The sequence below is a fragment of the Halichoeres trimaculatus genome, unplaced genomic scaffold (genome assembly GCF_033239565.1).
Source record: "Halichoeres trimaculatus isolate MK-OKI-2021-1 unplaced genomic scaffold, fHalTri1.1 fHalTri1_scaffold_6, whole genome shotgun sequence".
Taxonomy (NCBI): domain Eukaryota; kingdom Metazoa; phylum Chordata; class Actinopteri; order Labriformes; family Labridae; genus Halichoeres; species Halichoeres trimaculatus.
Genome location: NW_027437184.1, coordinates 36562216 through 36589351, shown reverse-complemented (window position 1 = coordinate 36589351; position 27136 = coordinate 36562216). Strand labels below are relative to the sequence as shown.

General features: G+C 41.9%; 1 protein-coding gene across 1 annotated transcript; it reads right to left on the bottom strand.

Moving 5' to 3' along the window:
- Positions 1 to 1399: 1399 nt before the first annotated feature.
- prrg3 (proline rich and Gla domain 3) lies at positions 1400 to 27136 on the bottom strand. The gene is made up of 4 exons (XM_074672986.1): positions 27049 to 27136; positions 12331 to 12379; positions 8369 to 8529; positions 1400 to 7232 (listed from the first exon to the last, which is right to left on the bottom strand). The coding sequence occupies exons 2-4, from the start codon at positions 12344 to 12346 to the stop codon at positions 6699 to 6701; spliced, it is 711 nt and encodes a 236-aa protein (XP_074529087.1). The 5' UTR covers positions 12347 to 12379; positions 27049 to 27136; the 3' UTR covers positions 1400 to 6698.

The following is a 27136-nucleotide window of genomic DNA, read 5'->3' as shown; positions in this document are numbered from 1 at the left end:
ACGTTAGACACAACAAAACGTCAAGATGGCGGCCATTTTTAAAGATGGCTGCTATTTTTATTGTATGCTCCTTTTTTCAATGGTTCTAATGGTGATGCAAGCTTAAAAGAAGGCACAAATACTCCTTCTGAGCCACTCATTTGAACAAGGACATTTGACACTTGAATATTAAAAATGGTAGTCATTTTTCAGGATAACCACCACCGTACTAAAACTGGTGTTAAGAGTGCTCATGAGGTCCCTTTACAAGGAACCATTTACAGCCACTCGAAACTTCAAAACTGTAAGCCAAGAGTGTTTATTTGACTGTGTTTTGTCTAACTCCTTACCCTTGACCTGTCCGAATTGGTTAAACCTGCCAGAACTGCCTCCTAACGGCATAGCTCACAGAGTTCATCAGAGTACACAAGCTCCCTTACCGTAACAAGGTAACAGTCACAAGGGAGGCTTTGTTTTTTGTTTTTTTTTTGCTTTTTTATGCTTTCATATGTATATATATATATATATACTAGTGCTGGGCAAGTTAACGCATTATTTTCACGTTAACCCGTCAATCTATTAACGCCGTTGAATATTTTATCGCGCATTAGTGCATGTTGCTCACATGCTTTTATTTTGTATGTCTGTTGCTGACCGCGGTGGAACCGGAAGTGAAATTGGCGGAAAAACACAATGAGTAACCGAAATGTATATGTGTATCAGTCTGCGCGCACGGCGTGCCAGATATAAACAAACGCAGGTAGTCTGCCAGGACGAAGAAACACGATGAGAATTAGAGCCTTATTTAGCGGTGTAAGTAATGCGCTGAAAATTCTCTAAATAAAGCGTGAATGCAGACCGATATCAGCGTTTTTTGGTGGGAGTAAAAAAAAATACATATATATATATATATATATATATATATATATATATATATATATATATATATATATATATATATATATATATATATATATATATATATATGTTTATATATATGTTTTTTGTTTTTTTTTTAAGAGCAAGAGAGAGAGGGGAACAGAGAGACACAGAAAGAAAAGATAACTACACAAAGACTGAGCCACACCAAAGACTCAAGCTGGCTGCTTACTCTTGTATTCACACTTGCAGCTGCACAGTGCTGTGCAGGTGAACCCCAACCTGAAACATTTGCACCTTCCAACTTAAGCTGTTTGATTTAAAAAAAAAAAAAAAGTGTTCCTCAGAGAGTATCTGTACCAAATTTCATGCTTGCATCACCATTTGAACTTTTGAAATAAGAATCGTCTGATAGAAATGGCGTCCATCTGAAAAAATGGCCGCCATCTTGAATTTTGGCGTGTCTAATGTTTTGTTTCAGAGGAGTGTCCCTTAGAGAGTGTCTGTACTAAATTTCATGCTTGCATCACCATTTGAACTTTTGAAATAAGAATCGTCTGATAGAAATGGCGTCCATCTGAAAAAATGGCCGCCATCTTGAATTTTGGCGTGTCTATCGTTTTATTTTAAAAGAGTGTCCCTTAGAGAGTGTCCGTACCAAATTTCATGCTTGCATCACCATTAGAACTTTTGAAATAAGAATCGTCTGATAGAAATGGCGTCCATCCATAAAAATGGCCGCCATCTTAAATTTTGGCAAGTCTAACATTTTGTCTCAAAAGAGTGTTCCTCAGAGAGTACCTGTACCAAATTTCATGCTTGCATCACCATTTGAACTTTTGAAATAAGAATCGTCTGATAGAAATGGCGTCCATCCATAAAAATGGCCGCCATCTTGAATTTTGGCGTGTCAAATGTTTTGTTTCAGAGGAGTGTCCCTTAGAGAGTATCTGTACCAAATTTCATGCTTGCATCATCATGTGAACGATTTTTTTCACTTATCTGCTCCACTAAATGTAGACATAAATGTATATGCTGGTTCAGACGGTTACATTAAATAGCGATTGCTGTGATTGTTTATTGCATTAAAATGTGCCTGACACTCTGGAAACCTGCCTCTGGGGCTTTGATGACATGTGCGCACATGTGCGCCTGTCACCAAATTACAGCTGCGTGGGGTGCGCTCCTCCTTGCGCCGAGGATAGACCAGGTTGGAGCTGGCGAGCTTTCAGCGCACTTTTTTGGCATGAAATTGTCACTGCGCCAACATGAATCTGCTGACACCTCCCCCTGGTGCGCCGTCAACTCCCCCTGGCGCGCCAACACACACATCTCTGCGCAGACGGTCTACCAAATTGTCAAATTGGCAGCGCACGGCGGTGCACTGCACGAAATTAGCACTGCGCAGCCTGCGCCAGGCTTGCGCCAGGCTTGCGCCAGGCTTGCACCAGGCTTGCACCAGGCTTGCGCCACGAAATTAGAGCCCTCTGAGTTAACTTTTTTCACTTGGGGCCAGTTGTTCAAAGGTAAACCAAATGGATTTTGGCTATCGGATTGGATTAATTTCTAAAATACCGGTTTTTCAAAAGCAAAAGAAGGATTTAAAAATCGAATTAGATCACGTAATCCAATCCTATTTTTAAGTTGGATCAAACTTTCAGTTTGTGTTGTTCAGAACTTTTCTGTATGATTTGGATCACTTTGGTCCAAAAGAACATGGTTATCCTGATCCCAACATGGGGTAGGATTACAAGGTAGATTTTAAGATAAAAATGTTGTCATACTTTGTCAAATAATACATTTGTAAAATTTAGTGTTAATACTTTTATTTGTATTTTGCACTTGACCTGTTTAACCAAGACAGTGATTAAGTAGATAAAGTTATCTTAGGCTACCAATGAAGCCTTTCATTTTAGTAAAGTAAAAACAAAGAGAAACTGAAAAGGCAGAAGCACAGATACTCCTGGCAGAGGACCAAATCAAGCTGACCAAACTGCAGAAAACCAGAGAAAAACTTCAGATCCACCTTCTAAAAGCAGAGCTTAAAAATGCCAGACTCTCCTTCACAGCTTAAGAAGAACCCTGAACATTTTTTTTAAATTCGCTAACTAATGGACATTTGGCCTCCTTTTTTTATGTGTAGATTCATGAAATTATACAAAATTAATTCATCAGTTAATATAAACAGAAAGCTCTCTGATCACTCCGTTTCATTTTTTTTATGGCACAAAAAATTCCTCACTGTGACGGCACAATCAACTCTCTTGGAAAATTGACCTGTCCAGTCCAAGAAGATTCTGTTGACCTTGGTGTGAGGGTCATGAGAGGAGCTCTTAGTGGGGAAAGAGTTTTTAGGGATAGATGTAATCCTTTAAATACCTTACCTCGGCACGTTGTATCCAGTAAAAAGTTGTCTTGAACAAACAAAACTAGTTTCGATCTGATCTTCATTTAATTCCAAAACAAACACATGCCTTGAAAAAATTAATTTACAACATTGTGCAGTGACCCCAGGCTCCGAGGTGGTAAGGGAGTGCAATTAAAACAAGTCCTCCTCACAGCATCTCTAATAAAAGTATGAATGATATAGAATTTCATTTGCTCATCAAATGGACTGGATCAGGGGGTGGATCAGCAAATAACCAGGTGTCTCAGGTGGAAGGAACTGTGTTTAGCATGTTGGGAAAGTCTGACACCATTAAGTCAGGGCGTAAAATCTACACCAAGCTGCATGTAAACTGGTAAGCCTGGAACCCAAGATGTGTCTTTTATTGGTTTACATGTGAGGAGTTTTATCTCTTTTTTATCTCTTTTTATCTTTGTATCTTTTATCCCTTACATTTTATTCCCTTTTCTATCTTTTACTCTACTTTTATTGTTTTTATCCTTATCTTATTTTATTTCTGTTTTTTATGTATATATAATGTTTGGCTCCTTAATATAAAGTGTATGAGAGATTGTTTTGCACCCCTGTAAAGCAATTTGGTCAACCGAGGTTGTTTTTAAACGTGCGCTATAAATAAACTTTGACTTGATTTGACTTGAGACACAAAGTTGATTGTCAGTAGAAGAGCATAACTGTAGAAGAAAGGATGACACAAGGTCCAGTCACTGGGAGGCTCTTTCTTTGTGTGGTGCCAGTGAAAGGGCTACTTCTCATGTCTTCAAAAGCTAGTGGATGAAAATAAGTTTTGATCTGTTGACCTTTAAACATCAGCACAGAGGTTTGTAAAGTATGACTAAGCATTAAAACTGGCAAGGACATTATTAATTCCCATAGGAGAAACCATAACGACAAAGTAAAGTGGGAATCTGTCGGGATAGAGTTCCAACGCAAAGAGGAGAAACACACAGCACCAGTGAAATCCTATGCTTCTCTTCTTCCTTAAAGTCACATCCTGCTCAAAAGGATGCAGCACAACCAGCAGTGTTTGATGGAGGATTTCACACTTCTCCACACAGCCAGGGGTTCAAGGATAAAACTATGCTAGAGTTAGTAGTGCAGAACTCCATCCTCAACTAGAAGTTCACTTCCAACCAGGGCAACATTTGGACTAACACATTGCTGGTCAAACCCTGTGAAGACCAATCAGCCCTAAGTAACAGCTTTATGTTTCAAGATAACTCTTCCGTCAGTGCTATCTTCCACCAGGTCTATGTCCGGTCCGTCACAGGACCAGAGGATGTTTCAGAAGCCTGTTGTGTTTCTGCTCCTCCTCATTATGCTAGATGCTGGAGCGTGATGCTTCAATTGGCACAGAGCAGATCAAATGGGAGAGGAAGCCAAACATCAAAACCACGTCAACACAGCTGGTTCATTTTCAGAATAAGGCACCCTGTGTTGGCACTCCCCTTCATCAACAAACCGTCAAAATAAGCTAAGGTGAAAGGTTTTCAGGTGCCAGTGCAACATGGAAAAGCTCATCATGAAGGCAGGAAACTGCTGTTTCAGTAATTAGCTCAAGAAATCCCAAACCTCATACCTCCAGCTGTCAGACAATACTGCTCCATGCTACGCTCTGAGAACACAGCCGAAGGGAGTAAGCGGGAGAGCACAGAGCCAAACACATGATGGGTAAACATCATATTCCTGAAGGCTGGTCACAGGAGTAACATACAACACTTCAAATAGTAGTAAAAGCTTGGCAGTGAACGGTCAAATCTAATTCGACTGATAAAATCCTGAGTCATCTGTGAAACCAGACTTTCAAGAACAAACCATGAAAAATATCCCTACCTTTGGAAACTTTGGCTCCAAGTGCCAAAACAACAAATAATACTGCAATGAATACCAAGCTGTGCACACTGACAGGCCCTGATCAAATGTATGTACGACCAAAACAAAGGGTACACGCACCTTTTTGCAAATAGATTGGCATTTATCAATCTGGAGGGTTCATACAGTGCCCACGCTAGGTCTCAGTTTTTGTGTTCAGGTTTTATGTCAGACAGTGGAAGTTCATTAGGGGGCACTGGATTAAACTTTAGTATGGACTTTTTAAGGAACCCTTATTGACTACAGGATTTACCATGCAGAAAAATCAAAAACTGAGCTCTGTTTAAAACAGCTGAACATATGAGCACAGCAAACACCCATTTACATCAGATAACAACCAATCAGCTTGTCTCATGTATAAATAATCACTTTAAAACTCTGCTTTGTGCTTAATTGGATTTCACATAAGTGGCGCACTGCTGGGTTAGCTACGAAACCACCACAGGTAAAGACCATAAAGTCAATTTTTAGGTACACCAGTTTGGAGTCCTGCATAAAGAAAATGTTCTTTTTTTTAACTCCATCAGACACGGTGCAGGTTTATCTGTCCCTCTGTCACTAATCCCTGAAACCGACGTAGATCCAGTGAGAGCTCCTCTCCTCCTCAAGTCTGTGGCAGGTTCAGGTTTAGGCTGGAGTATGACTACAGCTTCTTTCAGAGTTGACGCATTTTTTAACTGGGATCTTAAGGTTTCCACGTTCTCTGGATCTGAATGTTATTTTGTAATTAATAATATAGTAATTTCAAAAGTAAGATATCACAAATTAATCAGTTTATTTATAAATGAAAGATGCATAAGTTTTATGTTTGGTTTTTTACATCCACGCTGTTAACAGTTGCAGTGATCTTCTTATAGACGTGTTTTTCTCTAACTCTCTCTCTAACGCCACTTTCCAGCTGCCAAACAACACAGCGCCATTTCTCTTTATCTCTGTTGCTGTGTTGTTTATCTCCAACTCAGAGAAGTCTCTCTTTCCTGTAATGTGTCCTTCCATGTTCTGTGGGTTTGGCCTGCTGAACAGAAAATATTTTGGGCTGTGAAAGTCAAATGATAAATGTCAGCTGCCACACTAATCAATACCTGATTAGGCTAATGCCCTGATTGGCCCTGGTACGCACGTTTTATAGATCATCCATGAATTTTGTTCTCTGCTCGTTTCTCCACTTCAATCTGAGCCAGTTCCCACACCAGATTGATAAACGAGGGCCACAGGGAGAACACACGTTAATTTATCTGTCACAGGGACTAGTGCATGAAGAGTATAGTGCTGTCGAGAGGCCAAAACTGGATCAGTGTGAGTCCTGCAGGTCAAATCACCGAGACCCCACTAGAACAGCACCAAGGACCAATCTGGTCTCAAGAAAATGTCAAGACTCAAGAAATAGAGTTTCAAGGTGTCTTTGTGAAAAACACCTCTGGATCACACACACAGAGGGAGGGCTGGCTGGAGGCACCTTAACTTGACAAAGAGGAACTGGGTTCACAATCTTGGTTTAAGGGATCTGCAGCTAGCAGCACGAGCAGACACAGGCGCCCTTGAGACTGGACCATCGCATTTAGTCTCACTTCTTCTTTATGAGCTCCTCATATTTGGGCGGAGGGTCACTATAGGATGGGGCAGAGGTCTCGTCACCACTGCTTTCCAGGTGTCCTGTCACTTCTTCGTATGAAGGGGGAGGTGTGGCACCAGAAAGCCGAGAGGCCACCGACAGAGACGAATCCTGGACATAGAGGGTTTGAGTGTGCTGCTGGTTGGGGCTGTGGGAGTCCAGCTGTGGACCATCTCCTCTCTCTGTGCTGCTCACCACCACAGTGGGCTGAGGGTTCTCAGAGTGAAACCCCAGGTCCCTGTGAACTAGAATGCGTGGCAGGCTGCGGTTGTTGCGGTTGTTGCCCAAGTAGCGGTTCTGGGTGTATGCAGGACGTCGTCGGGTGGCCTTCTGTAACTGGCACCTCCAGAGGAGGAAGAGACCAATGATGATAAGCAGGGCCACGCCTAGCAGAGGAACCACCATGTACACAGTGTCTGCACGCTCAGAGCGTTCCTCACCATTGCTGCTCACGGTGAAGATGCTTCGAGTTTTCCAGAACTCCATCTGTCAGGCAGAGAGAAGAAACACTAAGCTCGGACACAGAGGTAAAGCAATATCAATGTCAGGACAGAAGAAGAGTTTTTACTGCTAATCAATATTTCCATGGACTGTACAGAAACACGGGGTCAGATAACCAGTTACACCAGGCTCAGTTATAGAATACAATGGAACAGAACATTCTTCACTGGGGAAAAATTTTGATCATCACTGATGGGTTTCCACATGAGGCTGGAGAAACAGGCTGAGCTTTGTGAAAGTAGGTAATGACCTTAAAGCTCAGTCTGATCATTTGTAGTAGTGGATGAATCAAAGGCATCTCTGATGTTATACAACACATAGGGGGTATGTAACCGCGGGATGGCTGGTTCAAGTCCCAGCATGGACCAAGATTGGGAATTGGGCTGATATCTGGAGAGGTGTTAGCATAATTTTCCGAGTACTGTTGAGGTGCCCTTGAGCAAGGTACCATACCACCCAACTGCTCAATGTTGCATGTCGCTTTGGACATAAGCGTCAGCTTAAAATTAGAAATAATTATTATAATAATAGTAATAATAATGATAATAGTTGTTATACCTACAGTAATCTGTCCACACTGGACACTGTGCTAGTTACAAATATTGACAGCATTATGGACTGGACCCATGTTACCATTCCTCATGGAAACATTTCCTATGACTGCACCAAGCGGCAACCTCCGGTCTGGGAATATGAGACAATGCAGAAGTGCAAAAATCTGCTGTTTCTCAAGTGTTCACTTGAGGCTGGCTCCGGAAGTAGCGGAAGTCACGTACACACCAAGCCAAAAAAAGCCATTTTCAACGCAGAAATTAACCTATGTACAGCCTGGTTCAAAAAACGTCTCCTGTCGGAATCGCTAATTTTACTGCCGGCTCCCACTGTACGGGGGGTGAATTTTTTTCTAACTTGGCCGTTCAGAGGATATTAAGATTGTGAGCTCCCCCAATAAGAGAAACAACTAAGGGTCACTGGACAGACAGGCGCCCTATGGCTGCCCTTGCCACTACCAATATGGCTGCTATAGCCGATGTGCTTCATTTTCCGTTTCAGAAACAGACGGGTGACGTCGGCGAGACTACGTCCATGTTTTATACAGTCTATGGTCTGCACCAGCTCACCGTTCTTTCCTTGTTCTCAAACACTTCATTGGCCTCCTCAAAACTGCAGCTCTCCTCAACACACTCTCTCTCGATGTTCCCCTGCCTCAACTCCTCCAAGAAGCCATTAGCTCGAGGGTATCTCTTCAGGATGGAGTGGGCTTTTGCACCATTAAGGAATGCTACAACACAGAAAAAGAAGCAGCTTTCAGTTTGACAATCCATATTAGGTTCTCTCAGAGGCCTCACCTAGTACTTCGCTCTGATTTGAGACTTAAAAAGATGTTACACTGAGGTGTTTTTCTGGAAGAAGAAACATGAAAATGCTTAAAAATGGGCATGTTAAGAAAGGGCTTTTTGATGTCCCACCTAATTATCAGAGACAGCCTTCCTCTCCTTAGAGAACACTGTTATTTAATACAGCTTCACTTTGAAAGTGATGATAGACTCTCTCAAAACTTGAGACATCTGAGGCATCCAGAGATATAACTGCACATTTTAGTCTTTTTTGTCCCCAGCCTAAGGAAAACCTGGGAAATAATCCTGCTGCCTAATCAGCATCTTGATTAGCCGCACCTTTGAGGTGGATGAGTTATCTCAGCAAGGGAGAGGTGCTCACTAACACAGTCACATTTGTGAACAAAATTTGAAAGAAATATTCCTTTAGTGTTACAAAGAAAAGTTTTAGATCTTTAAGTTCAGCTCATGAAAAATGAGAGAAAGAAAACCCCAAAGTGTTGAATTTATATTTTACAGAGAGTGGGTGGTTATGCCATGTCAGTCTGGACCCATCCAGTATGGATTCTGTTCACCATACACACAAGCTAACTTTACATCACCCCTTACATTAAACATTACATGAAGAAGATGGGAGACAGAAAAACAGTAAGGATGGTTCCAGATGTAAATCAAGACCTTATAAAGACATGATTTTGGCATCAAAAATACATTTTTTTCGTTTGAAAGAAGAAAAAAATATATAACTGAGACACAATCTGTTCGTGTAACAGGCAGTTAATGTAGCCATGTAAACATGGCTGCATTGTTTACATGTGAAATTAGCTGTTAGCAGCCTGTAGCATGTCAATGCTAACTAGTGTAGGGCTTGATGATCTCCCTCAAGGTGAGGAGGAGGAGGGGAGGACGACATGCTGGTTCTCTGGTGTGAGCTGGGAGGTGACGACGTGGACCTGTCCTTCCATCCATCGTTGTTGGGAACGTGGGATCTATCTCCAGTGGGATGGAAGAGCTAGCCGTGCTAGCCCAGTGCCAGAGTGGCATCGTGCTGTTCACGGACGTGGCTGATGGAGCTGACATCGGACGCCGGTGCCACATTGGAGGAGCTTCGCCTGCTGTGGGCAGACAGGATCCAGGGGACAGAGTCTGAACAGACTGCTGGGGAGGCTCAGTCCTGGACCCTGTGGAGGTGGAGACTGGCTGGGCTGGAGGGTGGTGGGCGGGATGTTGTCATCCATTTTCTTGTGGACCTTTTTGCACTTTCTATACACTTTCTTACTTTTGTTGTCTTATTTGCTGCTGTGATTCCTGAATTTCCCCTCGGGGATAAATAAAGTATTTCCTATTTCTATTCTATTCTAAATTTGCCATAGCCCCCTAACTGTGGTATCATTGTGACTCTGCTGCCATTTGGCTGACAGTAATTAAGCTGCAGGCCCAAATCAAGAGCTCAGAAAGCATGAGACCATAGGGACTTTCTTTTTTAGAAGCATTTAAAATGAAGGACAAACATACACTTATTGAGATGAATATTCAGAGACACCAAACAAAAAAAGACCACAGAGAAGGGCTGAGCCAGAGATTTAACAGGGAAGTGTAAGGCTCAAAATAACTGTCCTGAACTCCACACATACAGGAGAATTTACCAATCACTTGTTGTTTTTTTTTCTTTTTTCTTTTTTTGTTTGCTGACAGCTGATGACAGTTTGCCAGCATCCATGGACTACAGCCATTAGCACTTAGTCAATCTTATGACTGGTTGTAAAAACAACCTGGTGGTCAGTTAGTCTATCTCACCGTGTATCACTGTGCTCTTTAAAATGAAACACAGCGGAGATGAACAACTTTTACAGCTGCTGTCTGGAAATTGGGGGCAGACAGTTTTTATTCAGAAAACTGAGGAAATTATACTGATTGAAGTAAAAATTCATCCAATAACTCTGTTGTCATAAAAATTATGAGAAACATCCAAATCACTTGGGTAATACTTAGGTACCTGAGCATCATTATACACCACTGTGTCCATACTCCCTCTGATGGTCTGCTTTTCCACTGTAGGTCATACAGAGGATGCTTTTCAAATCATACAGACCTGATCAAAATATTTAGACCAGTTGAAAAATTGCTAGAATTTACCTTTTGCACATTTGGATCTTAATGAGGTTTGAAGTACAGCTACAATATTCAAAAGCAAGAAGGGGGAGTGTGAAAAAAGCACTTTGAAAAAGTAAATTGTTGAAAACAACAAGTAAACTAAAACAGGCTCATCATCAGCTGATCAAAAATTCAAGAACATCAAAAATTACAAAAACTCTCCAAACCAGAAAAAAAAAATCTCAGTTCTGAGTAGCTCCACCATTCTTGTTAATCACTTCAAAAATGTGTTTGAGCATGCTTGATGCGAGTGTTGCCAGGAAGCTTTTGGGAACATTGCTCCAAGTGGTGAAGATGGCTTCACGAAGGGCATCAACTGTCTGGAACTGATGGCCATTTTTAACTTCCCTTGCCATCCATCACCAAATGTTCTCTATTTGATTTAAATCAGAGGAAAATGCAGGATGGTCCAAAAGAGTGATGTTATTCTCCCTGAAGAAGTCGTTCATCAAGCAAGCATTGTGAACTGCACTGTTGTCCTGTAAAACAACCCAACTGTTACCACACAGACCAGGACCCTCAGTCATAGGGGTGCCCGCTGCAACATCGGTACACAACCAGCCACCATTTAAAGACTCTGCACCACCTGAAGCTCCAGTGTTCCACTGGGTGAAAAAGCCCCAGATCATGATGGACCCCCTCCACTGTGCTGGGTAGAAAACATCTTAGGTAGGATCTCCTAGTCATGCAAAGTTGGAAGCCATCTGGACCGTCAAAGTTAATTTTTTTCTCATCAGAAAATAAAACTTTTTCTACCTTTCAATGTCCTGTGTTTGATGCTCCCTAGCAAAGTCTAAACAGGCAGTAAAGGAGACGAGGTCTTTGAATTCTTTGTTTCTTTTTGATACCCTTTTCCCCCGGATGCCATCTGTTGGTTATTGCGCTGCAGTCCGCAACAGTAAGGGCCTGAATTTGGGTTGAGGACCGCCCGAGTCTTGATGGACAGCCAATCAGATCCTCTGGCTCAGCACAGGTGAAATTTTTTTGGGTCTACCACTTGAATTTTTTTGATCCATAATGCTCAGGATCTTTCAAAAAATTTAGAATGGCTGTCTTACTGCGTCCAACCTTAGCAGCAATAGCAAGATGCAAGAGGCCTTGCTAATGCAGCATGACAATCTGACCACATTCAAGAAGAGACGGTGTCTGAACCCTAGCCATCAAGAGGGCATGACCGTGTGAATGCCTGACAGAAAATTAACATTTTGAGCTGATTTTGGCTTTAATAGCCTGTGGTCTTGAACTTTTGATCAGGTAATAAACAACATTTTTTTTTTCCTTTTTAATTACAGGTTACAGATGTTTTTTGTCACACTCCCCGTTCTTGCTTTTGCAAATTGTAGCTCTACTTTACACCTTATTAAGGTCCAAATGTGCAAAATGCATATTCCAGCAATTTTTCCACTGGTCTTAAGATTTTAATCAGGTCCGAACAAATCAAATCCCTTTAGAATCCTTCACATGTTCACCACTAATAGGTGCGTGTGTGTGTGTGTGCATGTGTGCGTGTGTGTGTGTGTGTGTGTGTGTGTGTGTGTGTGTGTGTGTGTGTGTGTGTGTGTGTGTGTGTGTATGTGGTGTGTTTCTTATACCTGCAGCCATGCTCATGCCCAGCTACTCCCAGGGTGACAGAGTGCTAACCTGCAGGAAGACAAAGCACAGCTTCAGACATCAACAAGAACAGCATTAAAAACTGGTGGATAAATAACTGCTCCCAACACCTAAACACTCTATAGTATTGTATAAGACCACCCCTACACATGACTTTGACTGAAAACATTCTACATTGTAACTGCTGTCTAAACCTGACTATTGGACTGTAAACTGTTAGACCCTAAACTGCTACAATGTAAACTGTCTGACTACAGTCTGATGGTTTAGAGTCTAACAGTTAAGAGTCCTAAGTTTAAAGTCTAACATATTAATGTGTAACAGTTTAGAATCTTCAGTTCAGAGTCTAAGTCAGAGTAAGACATTTAAGAGTCAAACAGTTTAGAGTGTAACAGTTTACAGTCTAACAGTTTAGAGTCTATCAGTGTAGAAGGTAACAGTTTAAGGTCTAACAGTTGAGAGTCTGATAGTTTAGAATCTTACAGTTTAGAGTATAACTATTCAGGATCTTACAGTTTATAGTAGACATACACCTATCAATCGGCTGACCTCTACAATGATAGGGGAAACACTGCTTATAGTTTAGAATCTTACTGTTTGGAGTCCAACAGTTTAGAGTCTAACAGTCCAGAATCTTAGAGTTAAGAGTGTAACAGTTTAGAGTCTAACAGTCTAGAGTCCAGGGGTGTACTTGAGTCATGTGACTTAATTTCCATTCAGACTCGAGTCACAATTTTGATGACTTTGGACTCGACTTGACAATATGATCAAAGACTTGCAACTGGATTTTGACATCAATGACTTGGGACTTGACTCAGACTTTAGTCTAATGACTTGAAAATACTTGTGTTTTTGGAGAGAGATTAAATGGGTCCCCATTCAAGTTATCAGTGGCGGTCATTTCAGGACAACAAATTTTCCCACAGAACTGGCCTCACTGAATGCATCTATTTGATCTATCTGACATTTGATCGTGGCCCAGTGCCACGATCAAATGTGATTTAAAACTGTATGGCGCTCTTGAAAATGCGACCAAATTTGCCTTGACTAAAACTCACACTCATCGTATCGTAGACAAACAGAGTAGGTCTGAGCTCTCAGCACCATGCAAGGCAGAATTCTGCACCAAAGCAGGCTCATAAGACACACAATCACTGGAGAAACTCAATTTTGCACTTGACTCATTGGCTGCCAGCTGTTTTAAGAGCAGAGAGCTCCTTACTGCCAGCCGTTTTAGCGCATTTTGACCTATGTTTCAAGACCCACAGAATACGGTGCTCTATGACTATGTAAACACAAAAATTACCAAAATAAAAAGCAGACTCTCTTCTTTCATCATAAAAATTTTTTGTCTCTACCTTTTTCTGTTCTTTAGTAATTGGCTGTAGAACATAGGCTGGTTTCACCAAAAACACCTGCTTTTGACCAAAAAACTGAGAAAACCAGCTTTTTGTGAAAACAAGCATGTCAAGCAGAACAGTGATTTCTGCTGTAGTGATAGCTCAAACATCTGAGCAGTGGTCTTTCTCAATAAAACAACAAAAACAACACTGAGAAAGGGCTTTTGATGGCAAAATAATCATTTATTTACGAACATTTAACTCATTTGACAACGTGTGAACTTTATGGTCAGCATGATTTCTGGTAAGTGTGTGTGTGTGTGTGTGTGTGCGTGTGTGTGTGTGTGTGTGTGTGTGTGTGTGTGTGTGTGTGTGTGTTTTCAACTCTAAAGAGGGTAGTTCCCCTCTCTGTGTTATGCTGTAAAGCACACAGATTGTCAGGGTGCGCTTGTAAATACTGACGAGCATACAGGTTGGTTTGATCTGCGATATGTTGGAGCAGCTTATCAGTCGGGAAGAGCTTCAGAAAGTCAGAAGGCATGTCAGAATCCAGCTCCGTGGTGGCGTCATGGGGTCCAGGGGTTGCAGTAAAGGGGGTCTAATTTGGTCGCCAGCCAGCTTGATGCCATTTTGAATCTTGTCCACAATGTCTGCTCAATACACAACCTGTAAATCATTGAAATAAAATACCTATAAATGTCCATATATTTTATTCCTGCAGTGTGGTGTGGAGAAAAATACTTTATTTTCTTACTTACCTGTCCTCTGCACACTGCCAAGAGGGTGGGACCTCTCTACTGCTCGATGCACAACCTGTAAATTATACAAATTTATACAATTACCATAAAAAATGTATTTTATTCTTTTGGTGTAATGTGGAGATACTCTCCACACTGCCAAAGTGGAGTGGGATCTCTGCTGCACAATGCACGATCTGTAAATTTGAAATTGGAATTTTGATGGCTTGTTGTTCACTGTGTTTGCTTGTGATCACAGCGAACAAGCGATCACGCAAGCGATCACAGCGAACTACAAGCCATCAAAACAATCTGCCCTTCGCTATACAATATCAGCCAGCTAGTTAGCTCGTTAGCTCGTGTCTTTTCTGGGGCATTTGAGGACGAGGCTCCGCAGCGCTGCTCCTGGATGATCCAGATGGCATCCACTCATCTGGAATCTGGGTTCAGGTTCGCTCAACTTATCTGACCCGTCAGTTCAATCGGTTGAGCTGTCCCATGGTGACACACACTATGAGCAAGGCTGAGTTTCATCAAAGGCTTTTTGAGTCAGTGCTGAGTCAGTGCTTTTGAGTCAGTGCACCGATCATGCTGACCGGCGCTGTGAATCCAGTGCTTGTCTCCAAAGCGCTATAAACCGCACCCCTCAACGATCGTCGTCGTCCTCCCCCACGATCACGACACTCTCCCTCTTCAAACTACTACTACTCTCCTCAAGTTGAGCTGCCTAAACTTTTCTGTCTTGAAACATTTTGCATCCTCTGTCTTCTTCCTCACACACTGTCACAATGTCATCAGTCATCTTCCTCTCATCATCTAAGCTGATCATTCACCCAAACAGAGCACTGCTGCCATCTACAGGGATAAGTTCGTCAATACAATGGTTTGCAAGCCTGATATTGATAGACAAGCTCCGCCAGAATGTCCCCCCGCCCTCCCCGTTAAAAACGTAATTGATGTCAAAAGACGAGTTAATCAGTGTTTACAGTTATGTTATTTTCTAGCTCTATGCTTAATATGCTCCACTGATGCAAGTCACATCATAAATATCCCAAGAGTTGCCGGGTAAACTTTAGTTGTCTGAGCTGCATCACAGTCTTTCCATCCATATATTAAGTACAGTATAGTAAAGTATAAAGTAAGTAAAGTATATAAAGTCAGCATGAGCAGAAATTCTCCCTGTTGTTCTGTGTGGTTTGTATTTGCTTTTAACTTTAACATGATCAGTTTGTGGAGACTGTCATGCTGATTGGCGCTGTGAATCCAGTGGCATATACAAATATATGTAGAAAAGAATTAAAGTATAGATTTCATAAAGCAAATTCCAACCACACACAAAAAACTAGTGTGAAACTAACTAAAAAGTGGCATCTTTTACTTGTGGTTCTGCATCAAATGTTTTCTGCAGCTCCTGTATAAGCGTCTCTTTGGCCTCCCTTGCTGCACTTTCATCTGAGAAATAACAATCCTTATACCTACAAAAGAGAAAAGAAAAGAGAATAAATGAGGAAGTCCACACATCTTCATTAAAGGATTCAGGCCTTACTGTGGTGATTGCACTTTCAAAAGCAGTTAAAGCAAAATACTTTTCATTTTGGCAATACTGTTCTGAAATTGTAATGCTCTAACTCGAGCCCAAATGTGGCTACTCTACCTGTTATATCTGAAAATGGTCGGTCTTGCGTTCATGTTGTGTCCTGATGCGCTGTTATATTATGCACTGCGAATGACAGGTTACTGAAACAGCAGCCATGTAGGGCAAAGGTCGTAAAATGTAAACAGTGCAGCAGTTGAGTAAAGGAACATAAACACAGCTGCACGGCGTACTTTTGAGTCTTGCACAAGCATTACACTATCCACCTCTAATAGAAATTCAATTAAAACAATTTCTAGCATTTCAAATAGTAGTTTAATTAATTACCTTGAATTGAGTTTTGCTGCAAAGCTGTAGAGTGAATTTCTCTTGATGTCAGCAAAGCGCCTGCTCGCAACCTGTAGCAAGGTGTTCTTCATCGATCCAACCTCATGATCCTCTTCATTGTCCTCCTCCAAAACTCTCAGAAGAGCGGTGATGGCAGGGATCCCATCTGCGGCTGATGAATCCACGGAGCTCACCTGCCGGGTCAATTCCACAAATGGTTCCAAAAGCTTGACTGCCTTTTTGAATAAACCCCACTGGTTCACACTGAAGCTGTCGGGGAGCTTGTTTTCTGTCTCATAAACTCACATTGCTTGCTTTTGTGCGATAAGAGAGCTCATCATATACAGCGTGCTATTCCAGCAGGTTGGCACGTTCTGTGTCAGTCTTTTGACTGGCTTGTGCATGTCTATTTGAATGTCTTAAAGCTTTGAGTATGCCAGTGGGGAACGCTGGAATTGACCAACCATTTCCCGCCCAATGGCCACAGCATCTGAAACAGCTTTTTGAGCAAGCAGGCCTTCGTTCACTGTCAACTGGAGTGTGTGCGAGACACACAGGAGACTGGGAAGCTCTGCTTCATGCATACCTTTTATCATGTTCTTTGTACTCTCCCATAAAACAACATGAACGGCTTCTTTGGGAATATTCCATGTGCAGAGAACCTCTTCAAACTTTAAAGCAATTGCTCGTCCTGTGTGTGATCCACTGAAGTCTTTTGTATGTAGCAAAGCACTATGGAGTTGGAAATCATCATCGATCCAGCGCGCCATCTGTCTGATGAGAGACACTGGACTCATGCTGCTGCTCAAATATCAGTGGTGAAGCTATTGACCGGAGCATTGCACAACAAACTACTAACATGTTTTTAACAGAGTCGTGTACCTGTGGCTTCACAGTCCTTACTATTGTGACTCGAGAGGGAACTAAATGTTTCGGCTCCACAACCATCGGCATCCCGCGTTTTCCACAAATGAGAGGGGTAAGTTGGCGAGTGCAGGCATTTCTGCTAGTGCTCGTGTTATTTTTACTGCTCTCGGATTGGTGCTCACCAGCTTCTCTGTCTTCTCTAGAGTTTGCTATAAAGTTGGCTGATGGAGTTTTCTCTGTTCCAGCACAACAGCATCAACCTCTTTGTGCTCGTCCTCCTGTTTTGCCCTGAGATGTTTTAGCAAATTACTAGTGTTAAAAGAACACGATTTTTTGTGCCGCCCCTTGCAGTTTTTGCTCTGCAAAGTCTGCATTCTGCAAAGTTTGGTTGGTCTTTGCTCACATTAAAGGGTTTCAAAACTGGTGAAGTTTTTCAAAGGGGAGCAGCCATGTTCGCTGGGTCAGTCTGAACCGGATCTGACAAACATGGTTCAAACCTCGGCAGAGTAGCATCAACTACTGGCGAGGAGGGCTTAATCAACGCAAGAGTTTATTGCCTTAGGTATCAGTGGCTGACATCGCCAGCCGCCATGACTACTGGATATGTTGAAATTTAATAGAGACCAAACTAGTCCTAACAGACATACCATGTATTTCGCCATATGTTAAAGGAGTGTATGTGAGATTTTGTAGCCACTCCCCTTGCTGCTGAGTCCCCCTGGCTCATCATCGATAAGCCCAACATGTTTGTGTTTTAAGTGCTGAATCATTGCAGTCTTGCTGCCATGCCATGTAAGGTCATTTTTGCAAATGTTGCAATTAACACGTTCTTTTTTTTTTTAATGGATGAACAGCTTCTACGGCTCTACCATTAATCAAGTTTACTTGTTTGCCTCATCTGCCAGGTTGGCTTCTCCTCCACCACGCTGATCTGTCTACATGTGTCACATACAGCCCCACAGCCCAGGTAATCTCCACTCCAGTACAGTAGGTGGTGGAAATGCACCTTCAGCTAGTTGCCAACCACTAAATAATCTGACAAAAAGGAAGAAGACAAATAAACTGAAGAGAAACTAAGGCATTGCAGCACACACAGCACGCAGCACAGTGCATTGATTATGGAAAAAAGTTGTTGATATTTTTACTAATCGATTTTTATCGAGTCATCGTTGCAGCCCTACATTGCATTTCTTTACATGCATTGGCTGCAACAAATAGTGGTGGGGCAGAGGGGGTGTACTGTTTGACCTGCAGGTGAAAGGATTGAGGATACATTTCTATTTGTTTGCCTTTTTGGCCTACTAAGTCCTTAATCCAACAACATAACATTATGTTTTCAATTATTTAGCCCAAAGTATTGATTCTTTAAGTGACAAAACATTCATGTCATTTGTTATACTTAATAAATTTAGCATCTGGTCAGCTTAAACTATGTTCATTTATGTTGTTTCTATGTATATATCTTTAAGCAAACAACAGTCATCAACTAAAATAACAACCCATGTTTGGTTTTGCAAATTGTACTATCATGTATGCCCATCCTTTTTTTCCCCCGATTCATCGATTAATAGTAAATATAACTTTCAGAGTAATTGATTACTGAAATAATTATTGGGTGCAGCCTTAATATGGACAAATTTGTCACATAATTTGAAACTTAGCATGGAAACAGGAGACTCATGCTATTGTAAACCATGGAAACTGAAACATTTTGTAAATACTGAAAAAATGTAATAATAAAAATCAGTAAAGTGTGACAGGACGACAGCTTTGCTACCTTTACTATAGCAAAGATACCATGACTTTAAAATTATCTGTATCCCACTTCAGTCCATAAACCCTGCTTTTGGTAAAATCAGTGGGTGCACCTAATAGTTGAGGTCCAACACCTCTTCTGGTCTTTTGAACAGACAAGAATTTTTTTTTTTTTTTTAAAAAGCCTTCTATCTTATTTTTTGGCATTTGGTGAGGCATAGTTTTCTTTATACTTTTTTGTATCACATTTGACATATTGTGCAGTTTTGTAAACTTTTGTAGGTAACTTTTGGTAAACATGCATTCTTACCATGCATAAAATACTAATTTAAAAAATGAGTTACAATTTATGAGTTTTTCTTCCACCAACTTCTTGAAAATAAGTAACAAAGTTCCTGAAAAAAAGTGCTTTGATGATGTTATGGAGCAGCTATTTTAGAAGGCCCAAAATACAACTTCAGCTGCCGGCTACTTTTTCCAGATCATGTTTATTTAGTTAGATCCAGCCAATTAGGTCTATATTAAGTTATACAGTGAGTGCATATAAGGAACACTTTTCAAAAAGTTGCTTTAGGCTACATCTATGAGTAACACAGTAATTGGGTGCCCCCTATGATATAGCATTGCCCCCCATTGCCCCCATGAAATCCTTGAATCGCCACTGTCTGAGAGGACATTTTAAGGTTGCCAACTGGGATAAAATCAGGCTGAAAACTTTGTTGTTTACACATGATGTGGATGAACACTTTAAGAAGTTTTCTGCATCTGTGAAAGAGATGCAGCTATGTACAGCAAACCGTGTATGTACAACTCAGCAGAACATCTCAAGTCTAAATGCAGAATATAAAACTGATGAATCGGTCTAAAAAACCCAGCCCCATGAATGTCATGTTTCGTGATATTGGAAAAAGTAAAATAAAATAAAAGATATACCTGTGTTCATTTCAGGGAGGCCTTACCCCTATTTCACACATAAAGCATGAGCGCCACGCTGCGCCAATTCATATTGGATGCGTCTCTGGAGCGCCGCATAGGGCAACACCCAAAGCAGCTGGAAACCCAAGCTCACAAGATCACAGGAGAACCGTTTTTCCTGCAGGAATTCCACCAATGACAACATACTTGCATGGTGATTAACTTGCATATTAAACTCACCTGGTCCTCCCAAAACATAGCTCCTTCAGTCCATGCCTTCTCCTCTCTGTTGGTGTCCTTACAGAAAAAATATATCGTGTCGCATAGAATTATGAAGATTTTCACCTCCAAGATTAACTTTCCTTGTCCAAAAACTCGGGTTTCATCTGGATCTGACCTGCTGATGACTTCTGGCCAAGTACCAGAGACATAGTTTTGAAAAACAAGGACGAGATGTACTATTGGGAGCCAGAACATGGAGCTTTATTTTGAAATGACCAGATACTCGGATCGTTTTTGTGTCTGATTTCCTGTATGGATCTACTCTTCAGAGATTGACGTGTTTCTGCAGTGCAACCCAGCCAAAATAGACTCACAGCAAAACAGCCGCACTCAGCTGTTGGTGATTGGGGCTCTGGCGGACCGCAGCATGTGCTGTGAATGCAATGATTGACTTGAGGTTTCTGTAGTTTGCGGTATGGCAATCACGCTTTATGTGTGAATTGGGGGTAAGCAAAGAGATACCAGGTGACCACCAGGTGGACCAAAGTCCACTCAAATGGAAAGTTCCTCACAGAGCATGCGCTGAATAACTGAGACTGTGGATCACAGACAGACCTGTTTTTTAAAGGAGAGGGGATCACCACCTCTCTCTGAGCGGTCTGACTCACGGTTCCTGCAGCACTCTGGGTCTGTTTCATCAGATCACCCTGAACCTATTAAACTGACATTGTCAAGGAAGAGTAACAACCAACAAGATGTAATGGTAGGGGTGACCAGGTATGGTTGTAACACTTTTTGCTTCAGCGCCTCCAACCCACTGAATTTTTGAGTCAGAGTTTTTAAACTTAAATGCAAAGTACCCACATTTTTTATAACAAATGGCAATAATTCAAACCTCTGCAGGCAGGGCTCGAGACTGCGGCCACAATGGTCACATATGTGACCTTTTTTTTCAGCGTGTGAGTAAAATAATCATCTGGTTGCGCTCGTGCGAGTGCACATATTTAATATTCCATCTATCACAGGCACTGAGCAAGACATTGTGGATTGAATTCTCCCCCTCTTCCACTGGCTAAGTCAGTCTCCTCAACCTGAACTCTCTCTTGTTCTGAACAGAGAGTGCTGTCACGTGCACGAGCAGCGCATATGCATATCACACACCAAAGACAGACAGAACTTCACAATGACACGCGTTTAACTATTTTAGAGTCAGCCTTCTTACTTTTTGATTCACGCTGCTCTAAACTCTTCTAATTGTAGAGGGAGCTGCATTAGAGCAGAGCAACGTTTAACTCACGACGTATCAGGTCAACACCAAAAAAGAAAGAAAGAAAACAGCTAAGGCTCTGACAAACTCTTCACCAACGAGTGCTGCGTGCTTCACCGTTGTCTGTCTCCATCTCTAAGAGGTCTCCTGCAGCGTCTTTGGATTAAACCAACTGAGAGAGGGGGTAGATGGTTTTTGAGTTTTTGATATAACGCCCAAAAACGGGACTTGATTTGACTTAGAAAAATATTACAGCTCACCGGAGCATACTTAAAGTTGGGGGACAATCAGGAGAAATCACAAGCCAGGAGAACAGTGGGAGAAAGGGTTAAAAAAATGGGAGACTCCCTCCATATTCAGGAGTGTTGGCAGCCTGCCAGCACTAAAGGTGAAAGTAACAAGTTTATGTTTGACACAGATTGACAAAGACAAAAACTAAAGACATTTTCTGTATCATTTTAGGTTATTCTAGTTTTAGTTTTTTAAACTCACTTAGGTATTTTAGTCATTGTTTTATGTAAAGCCTCGTTTTTATTTTTTATTCTATTTTTTTCAACAAAAATGTTTTTGTTAACAATAATAACCCTGATATGTACACATATGCATGTCTTTTATTATTTGCTTTTAAGCATTTAAATTGCTTTTAAGCATTTATATTGTCTTCTTTTAAAGTTACATGAAACAAATAACCTGTTTTATCAGTCAGAGCTTGTTGCAGACAAACTTCATATTTACAGTAAAATATTTAGCAAAATCATAGCTAGAGTTACTACACACAAATAAATAAATAAATGGTGCGACCAAATCATGTGCTGGTGCCACCAACTGAGAAAGTTGGTTGCACCAGTGCTACCGGTGAAAAAGTTAGTGTAGAGCCCTGGCAGGAATATCACAGACCTCACCAGGTGATGTCAAACACATGGTGTTCCTTTGTTACAACCATCCCCACTACCGGGGTAGGTTGTAGCACATGCTGGGGTAAGTTATAACAGTTAGACCACAAAAAAACAAAAACAGAGATCACACCCCTCAGAAAGAGGTTTAATGAGATAAAACAATCCAGAAAAATGTTTCTCTCTATGACTGACCACAACTCACTTTCTGTTTGCATGTATTGCTGCGTTTCATTTAAACTCGGAACTGGGAAGTCAGGAGTGGGAATGACGTCATCTCCAAGTTGAGCGTTCTAGTTGCCAAGCCAGAAAAATGTGCCATAACAGCAATATTCCTGTATATAAACATCGAATAATACTATGTGTACTACTGGGAACTCAGGGGTGGTGTGGGTGCTCCGACTTCCAGGTCGGAAATTCAGACCTCGGGGGGGCGCTCCCACTCGGAACTTGGAAATTCTGACTTCTAAGTACAAATCATAGACTCTATAAAACACGGACATAGTCTCAGCGTTGTAACCCATATGTTTCTGAAACCGTGAAATGAAGCCAATCTGCCGATGCAGCCACATTTGCTAAGACAACGGCTGTGTTTTTCCTTTCAAACAGCAACAGGGTGCCTGTCAGTCACGTGACCTGAGCTGTGTCTCTGATTGGACAATCGAACAATCCAAATAACTTCTAAACAGCAGAGTTAAAAAACTCAACTCATCGTACAGTGTGTACTGATAGTGAAATCAGCATTTAAGACCCAAGCCATTTTTTAACCAGGCTGTAAATATGCTTTTTAATGCAGAAAAAGTCAATTTTTTATGGACACTACAGTGTAGGTGTGTAAAGAACACATGGGTCTAACAAAAGATCTGTGTGTGTGTATTTGTAATCAAAGTCAAAAATGGTTGTTTGTAACCCTGGAGTGGTGCCTTTTTTTCTCTCAATTTGGTGCAACATTTCCTCCTGGCCCTCAGAGAAAACCTTGCTGCTGCTCCTGTAAGCTACACTGGGGTATCACTGGGTCCAGTAACATACACTGGGACATCACTGGACCCTCAGCTTCTGCAGTGATTTGTAGTAACATGGCAGATCCCATGTACCTTAGTGACTGATCTGACTGACTAATTGTGTGTTCACACCAAAAAAGGCGAAAGAGACAAAAGCGGCAAGCACGCCGGAAGTTCATTCATTTTCAATGAGAGCCCTGTGTCCTGAGCGGCCAAAGCGTCCTGAGCGGCTAAAGCGTCAAAAGAGGCACCAGATGAGAAGTTGAGCCTCGGTCAACGTTATGATAATTAGCTATGACGCAGTTCAGCGGCAAACGGTGGCAACCAATCAGAGCAGAGATGTCCTTTGACCAAGTGGGCCCTAAGGAACAATGCATGTAACTTCGGTTCCTAGTTCCGTCTTGGATACAGAAGAGCTCATAAACTGTGTTCATCCTATTCTTTTTAATGTCCGCCTTTTCAGCTACTGCGACCAACAACAAAAAAAAATTGTGACGGGGAGGTGGTAGATTGTTCTGGTGAGTTTAAAAAAATGTGAAGTAATAGCAGAAAATAGCGAAATGAAGTGTAGTCTGTGGCAAAGACGTAGCCTAGCCTATCATGCTAGCATTTCCTGCTTCATCTGAGGCCCCGTTTACACGACGCCGAAAACGGTCGATTCCGCAAACATTTCGTTGCGTTTTGGCCTTCCGTTTAGACGAGACCACGTTGCGTTTTCAGTGAAAACGCAAACTTTTGAAAACGCTCCCCAGAGTGGAAAGATCTGAATCCGCTCCTCCATCCAGCTTCGTGTAAACACAGAGCGGAGCGTCTCAGGGTGAAACGCTGACGTCACCGCATGCGCACTCGCAGTTTTAGGTGAAGGCTCCGCGCTCAGCCACATTTCCAGTTGAGCCAGTAGTTGGCGGTAATGCGCGTTATGGTTGGATTCTCGACCGTCTCACACAACAAAACGTCAGAAAAAGAAAGAACAGAAGAGGAGACTTCTCCTCCTGGAGTCGTATGAACGCGGATCGTTTTCACGCCGTCCTCATGTAAACGCGGGTGGCTTTTGAAAACGCAAAGGAAGAATCGTTGCGGGAGTCTCCGTGTAAACAGGGCCTGAATGAGATGACACCAGTGCTCCAGACTAACTTTTATCAGTAACGATCTGAGGTTTACGCCGGGGGTGCAGGTTACTTTTATAACCAAACAGTCTCCTGCTGGATCCTTCTGGATCTTTCCGTGGATGGCTTCATACCGGACTGTGCGCCGGGATCTGAATGGATGCCGGTAACCTGGTTTTCACTTGCCTGTTTTGGGCTACCTTTTTTCTTCATTGAGGATTTATCTTTCGTTTCTTGTGGATCAACGTCGTTTTGTGTTACGGACTTAAGAGAACCGGAAAAACAGGATTATAGGATCATTTAAAATAGTTTTAAGGACAGCTTGTACTTTTTCGTTAGTTGGGAACTTATTCATGATTTTGGTTTTATGAACATTGAGATTATTGTTTTATTTTGGCTGTGATTTATTTTGGAACAGGGAATATGCACGGGCTGCACAGGGGTTTAATTTATTGATTAAAAGATTAACATTGAGTCCGGCTCCTGGGTATTTTTCTTTAGGATTATAGAACACACACACGACAGAATTTTAGTATATTTCAAAACTGTAAAAGTTTGATGTGGTGTATAAATCAATATTATCTCCTTTGTAAACTGCATCCTACCTGTCAATCCGCTCGTGACTGATTAGATGGTGATTTTACTTTATGTTCATGCTTTAAACTTAAGTTAACAACAGCAAGCAGCTGCCACTGTGAAGAAGTCCGCTGTGCAGCTCCTTTAAATGACAAGCGTGATTTTCAGTCACGTGACGAGCGGCCAAGGCGGCTAAAATATTTAGCCGCCTTGGCCGCTGTCCGCTTTCTCGGGCGTGCTTGCCGCTTTTGCCTCTTTTGTTGTGAACGCACAGTTACTGTTCTTTGTGGCTTCATCAGATTGTTTTATTAAAAACATCTGCAGGCACATCTCTGCCGGTCTTTGTTTTCCACTGCCTAGATGTTCTGTAACTTTATTCAATAAGAAAATGTTCTTAGTTGTACATAAGGGGATGGTTGTAACACTTTTTAAAGATGTGTGACAACCATAGACTGTATAAAACATGGACGTAGTCTCGCCAACGTCACCCGTCTATTTCTGAAACGGAAAATGAAGCACATCGGCTATAGCGGCCATATCGGTAGTGGCAAGAGCTTCGCCTACAGCCATAGGGCACCTGTCGGTCACGTGACTCTTAGCTGTGCCTCTTATTGGGGGATCTTGCGATCTTAACATCCTCCAAACCGCTGAGTTAGAAAAAAATTCAATCCCTGTACAGTGGGTGCCGGTGGTAAAATTAACGATCAGACAGGACATGTTTTTTGAACCAGGCTGTAAAAAGGTTAATTTCTGCTTTGAAAATGGCTTTTTTTGGTTTGGTGTGTATGTGACTTCCGCTACTTCCTGAGCCAGCCTCAAGCGAACACTTGAGAAACAGCAGATTTTAGCTTTTCCGCATTGTCTCATATTCCCAGACTGGAGGTTGCTGCTTAGTGACAACTATCCCCACCCCTGTCAGCAAGTATTTAGCTAGCTGTATTAGCATAGTGGATTGACATTAGTATGGGAAAAATATATCACATTTTGCCTGAGAAACTACAGTTTATTCTGACATAAGTCAAATGGTTTTATCTGGAATAGTATAAGTACTAAACAAAATATAGTCCTAGTCAAGAAGTTTACTTTCTAACCTCAAAAAACAGTTTTTTTTCTCAATAGAATCTGCATGAACCTGTTTCCAGCCTTGACAATCACCATGCGTGATCAAAGTGACAGTGGGTAACTATTGAAATGACCATGTGACTCCTACCTTGTCCCTGATTGGAGGAATTGGTGGAGTTACAACACTCCTCATGTTACAACCACACCCGGTCTCCCCTACTTAAAGCACTGTCAGGGTGCGAAAAGTGTAATTTCAGGCATGTATGAAGAATAAGTGTGCTGACAACAAACAGATTCTCACACTTTTACATATGGCTGGTTCCTTTCTTTCTTTTCTTTTAAACTTCGATTTAATTTTATCGTGTTCATCAGATGTTTCTGGCTGAGAGGTAGGATATTTCACACCCTGTACACATTCAGTTCTACCTCTGCAAATATGGGCCACGATAAATTAACCAGATGGCTGGGGGTTCCATAGTAACAGAGACAGAGGATGGATCCCGAACTTCAAAAACAGGAAACACAGGCTTATCATAAATAAAAAAGAAAAAAAAAGGGATTTTTTTCAGGCAAACATACGTGTGCATTCGAACATGCCCCCCCCCCCCCCCCCCCCCCCCCCCCCCATCCCCCCCCACACACACACACACACCAACACGCACACACACACACACACACACAAACACACATACACATACACACACACACACACTCACACACACACACACACACACACACACACACACACACACACACACACACACACACACATATGATCAACATGCTGGATAAAAACCGCGTGTTCAGCCGCAGAGGTAAAAGCTGCAGACATATCTTAACGAAACACAGACGCCACGCGAGGAGACGAGCACTAACGGGCTCGTGCCTCTAACCCTTGACCATCCAGCAGTTATCATCGGGTCTCGTGTTGAGACTACCTTCACATATTCACCGTGTGTCACATGAACAGAGGCAGCAAGCAGCTGAATGGAGGCGATAACCTCGCATGTGTGGATCGACGGAGGGATGTTCCTTACCTCCATTCCTCTTCAGAAGAACCTTTTCCCTTCTCCGGCTCCACGGAACTCCCACACGTGTCGCTACGTTGGTGCATCGTGATAGACG

Excerpts from the sequence above, each read along its gene's own strand:
- prrg3 (XM_074672986.1), bottom strand. Across the intron at positions 7,233-8,368 it reads TTGAGAACAAGGAAAGAACG|ATGGAGTTCTGGAAAACTCG; the intron begins GTGAGCTGGTGC and ends TCTGCCTGACAG.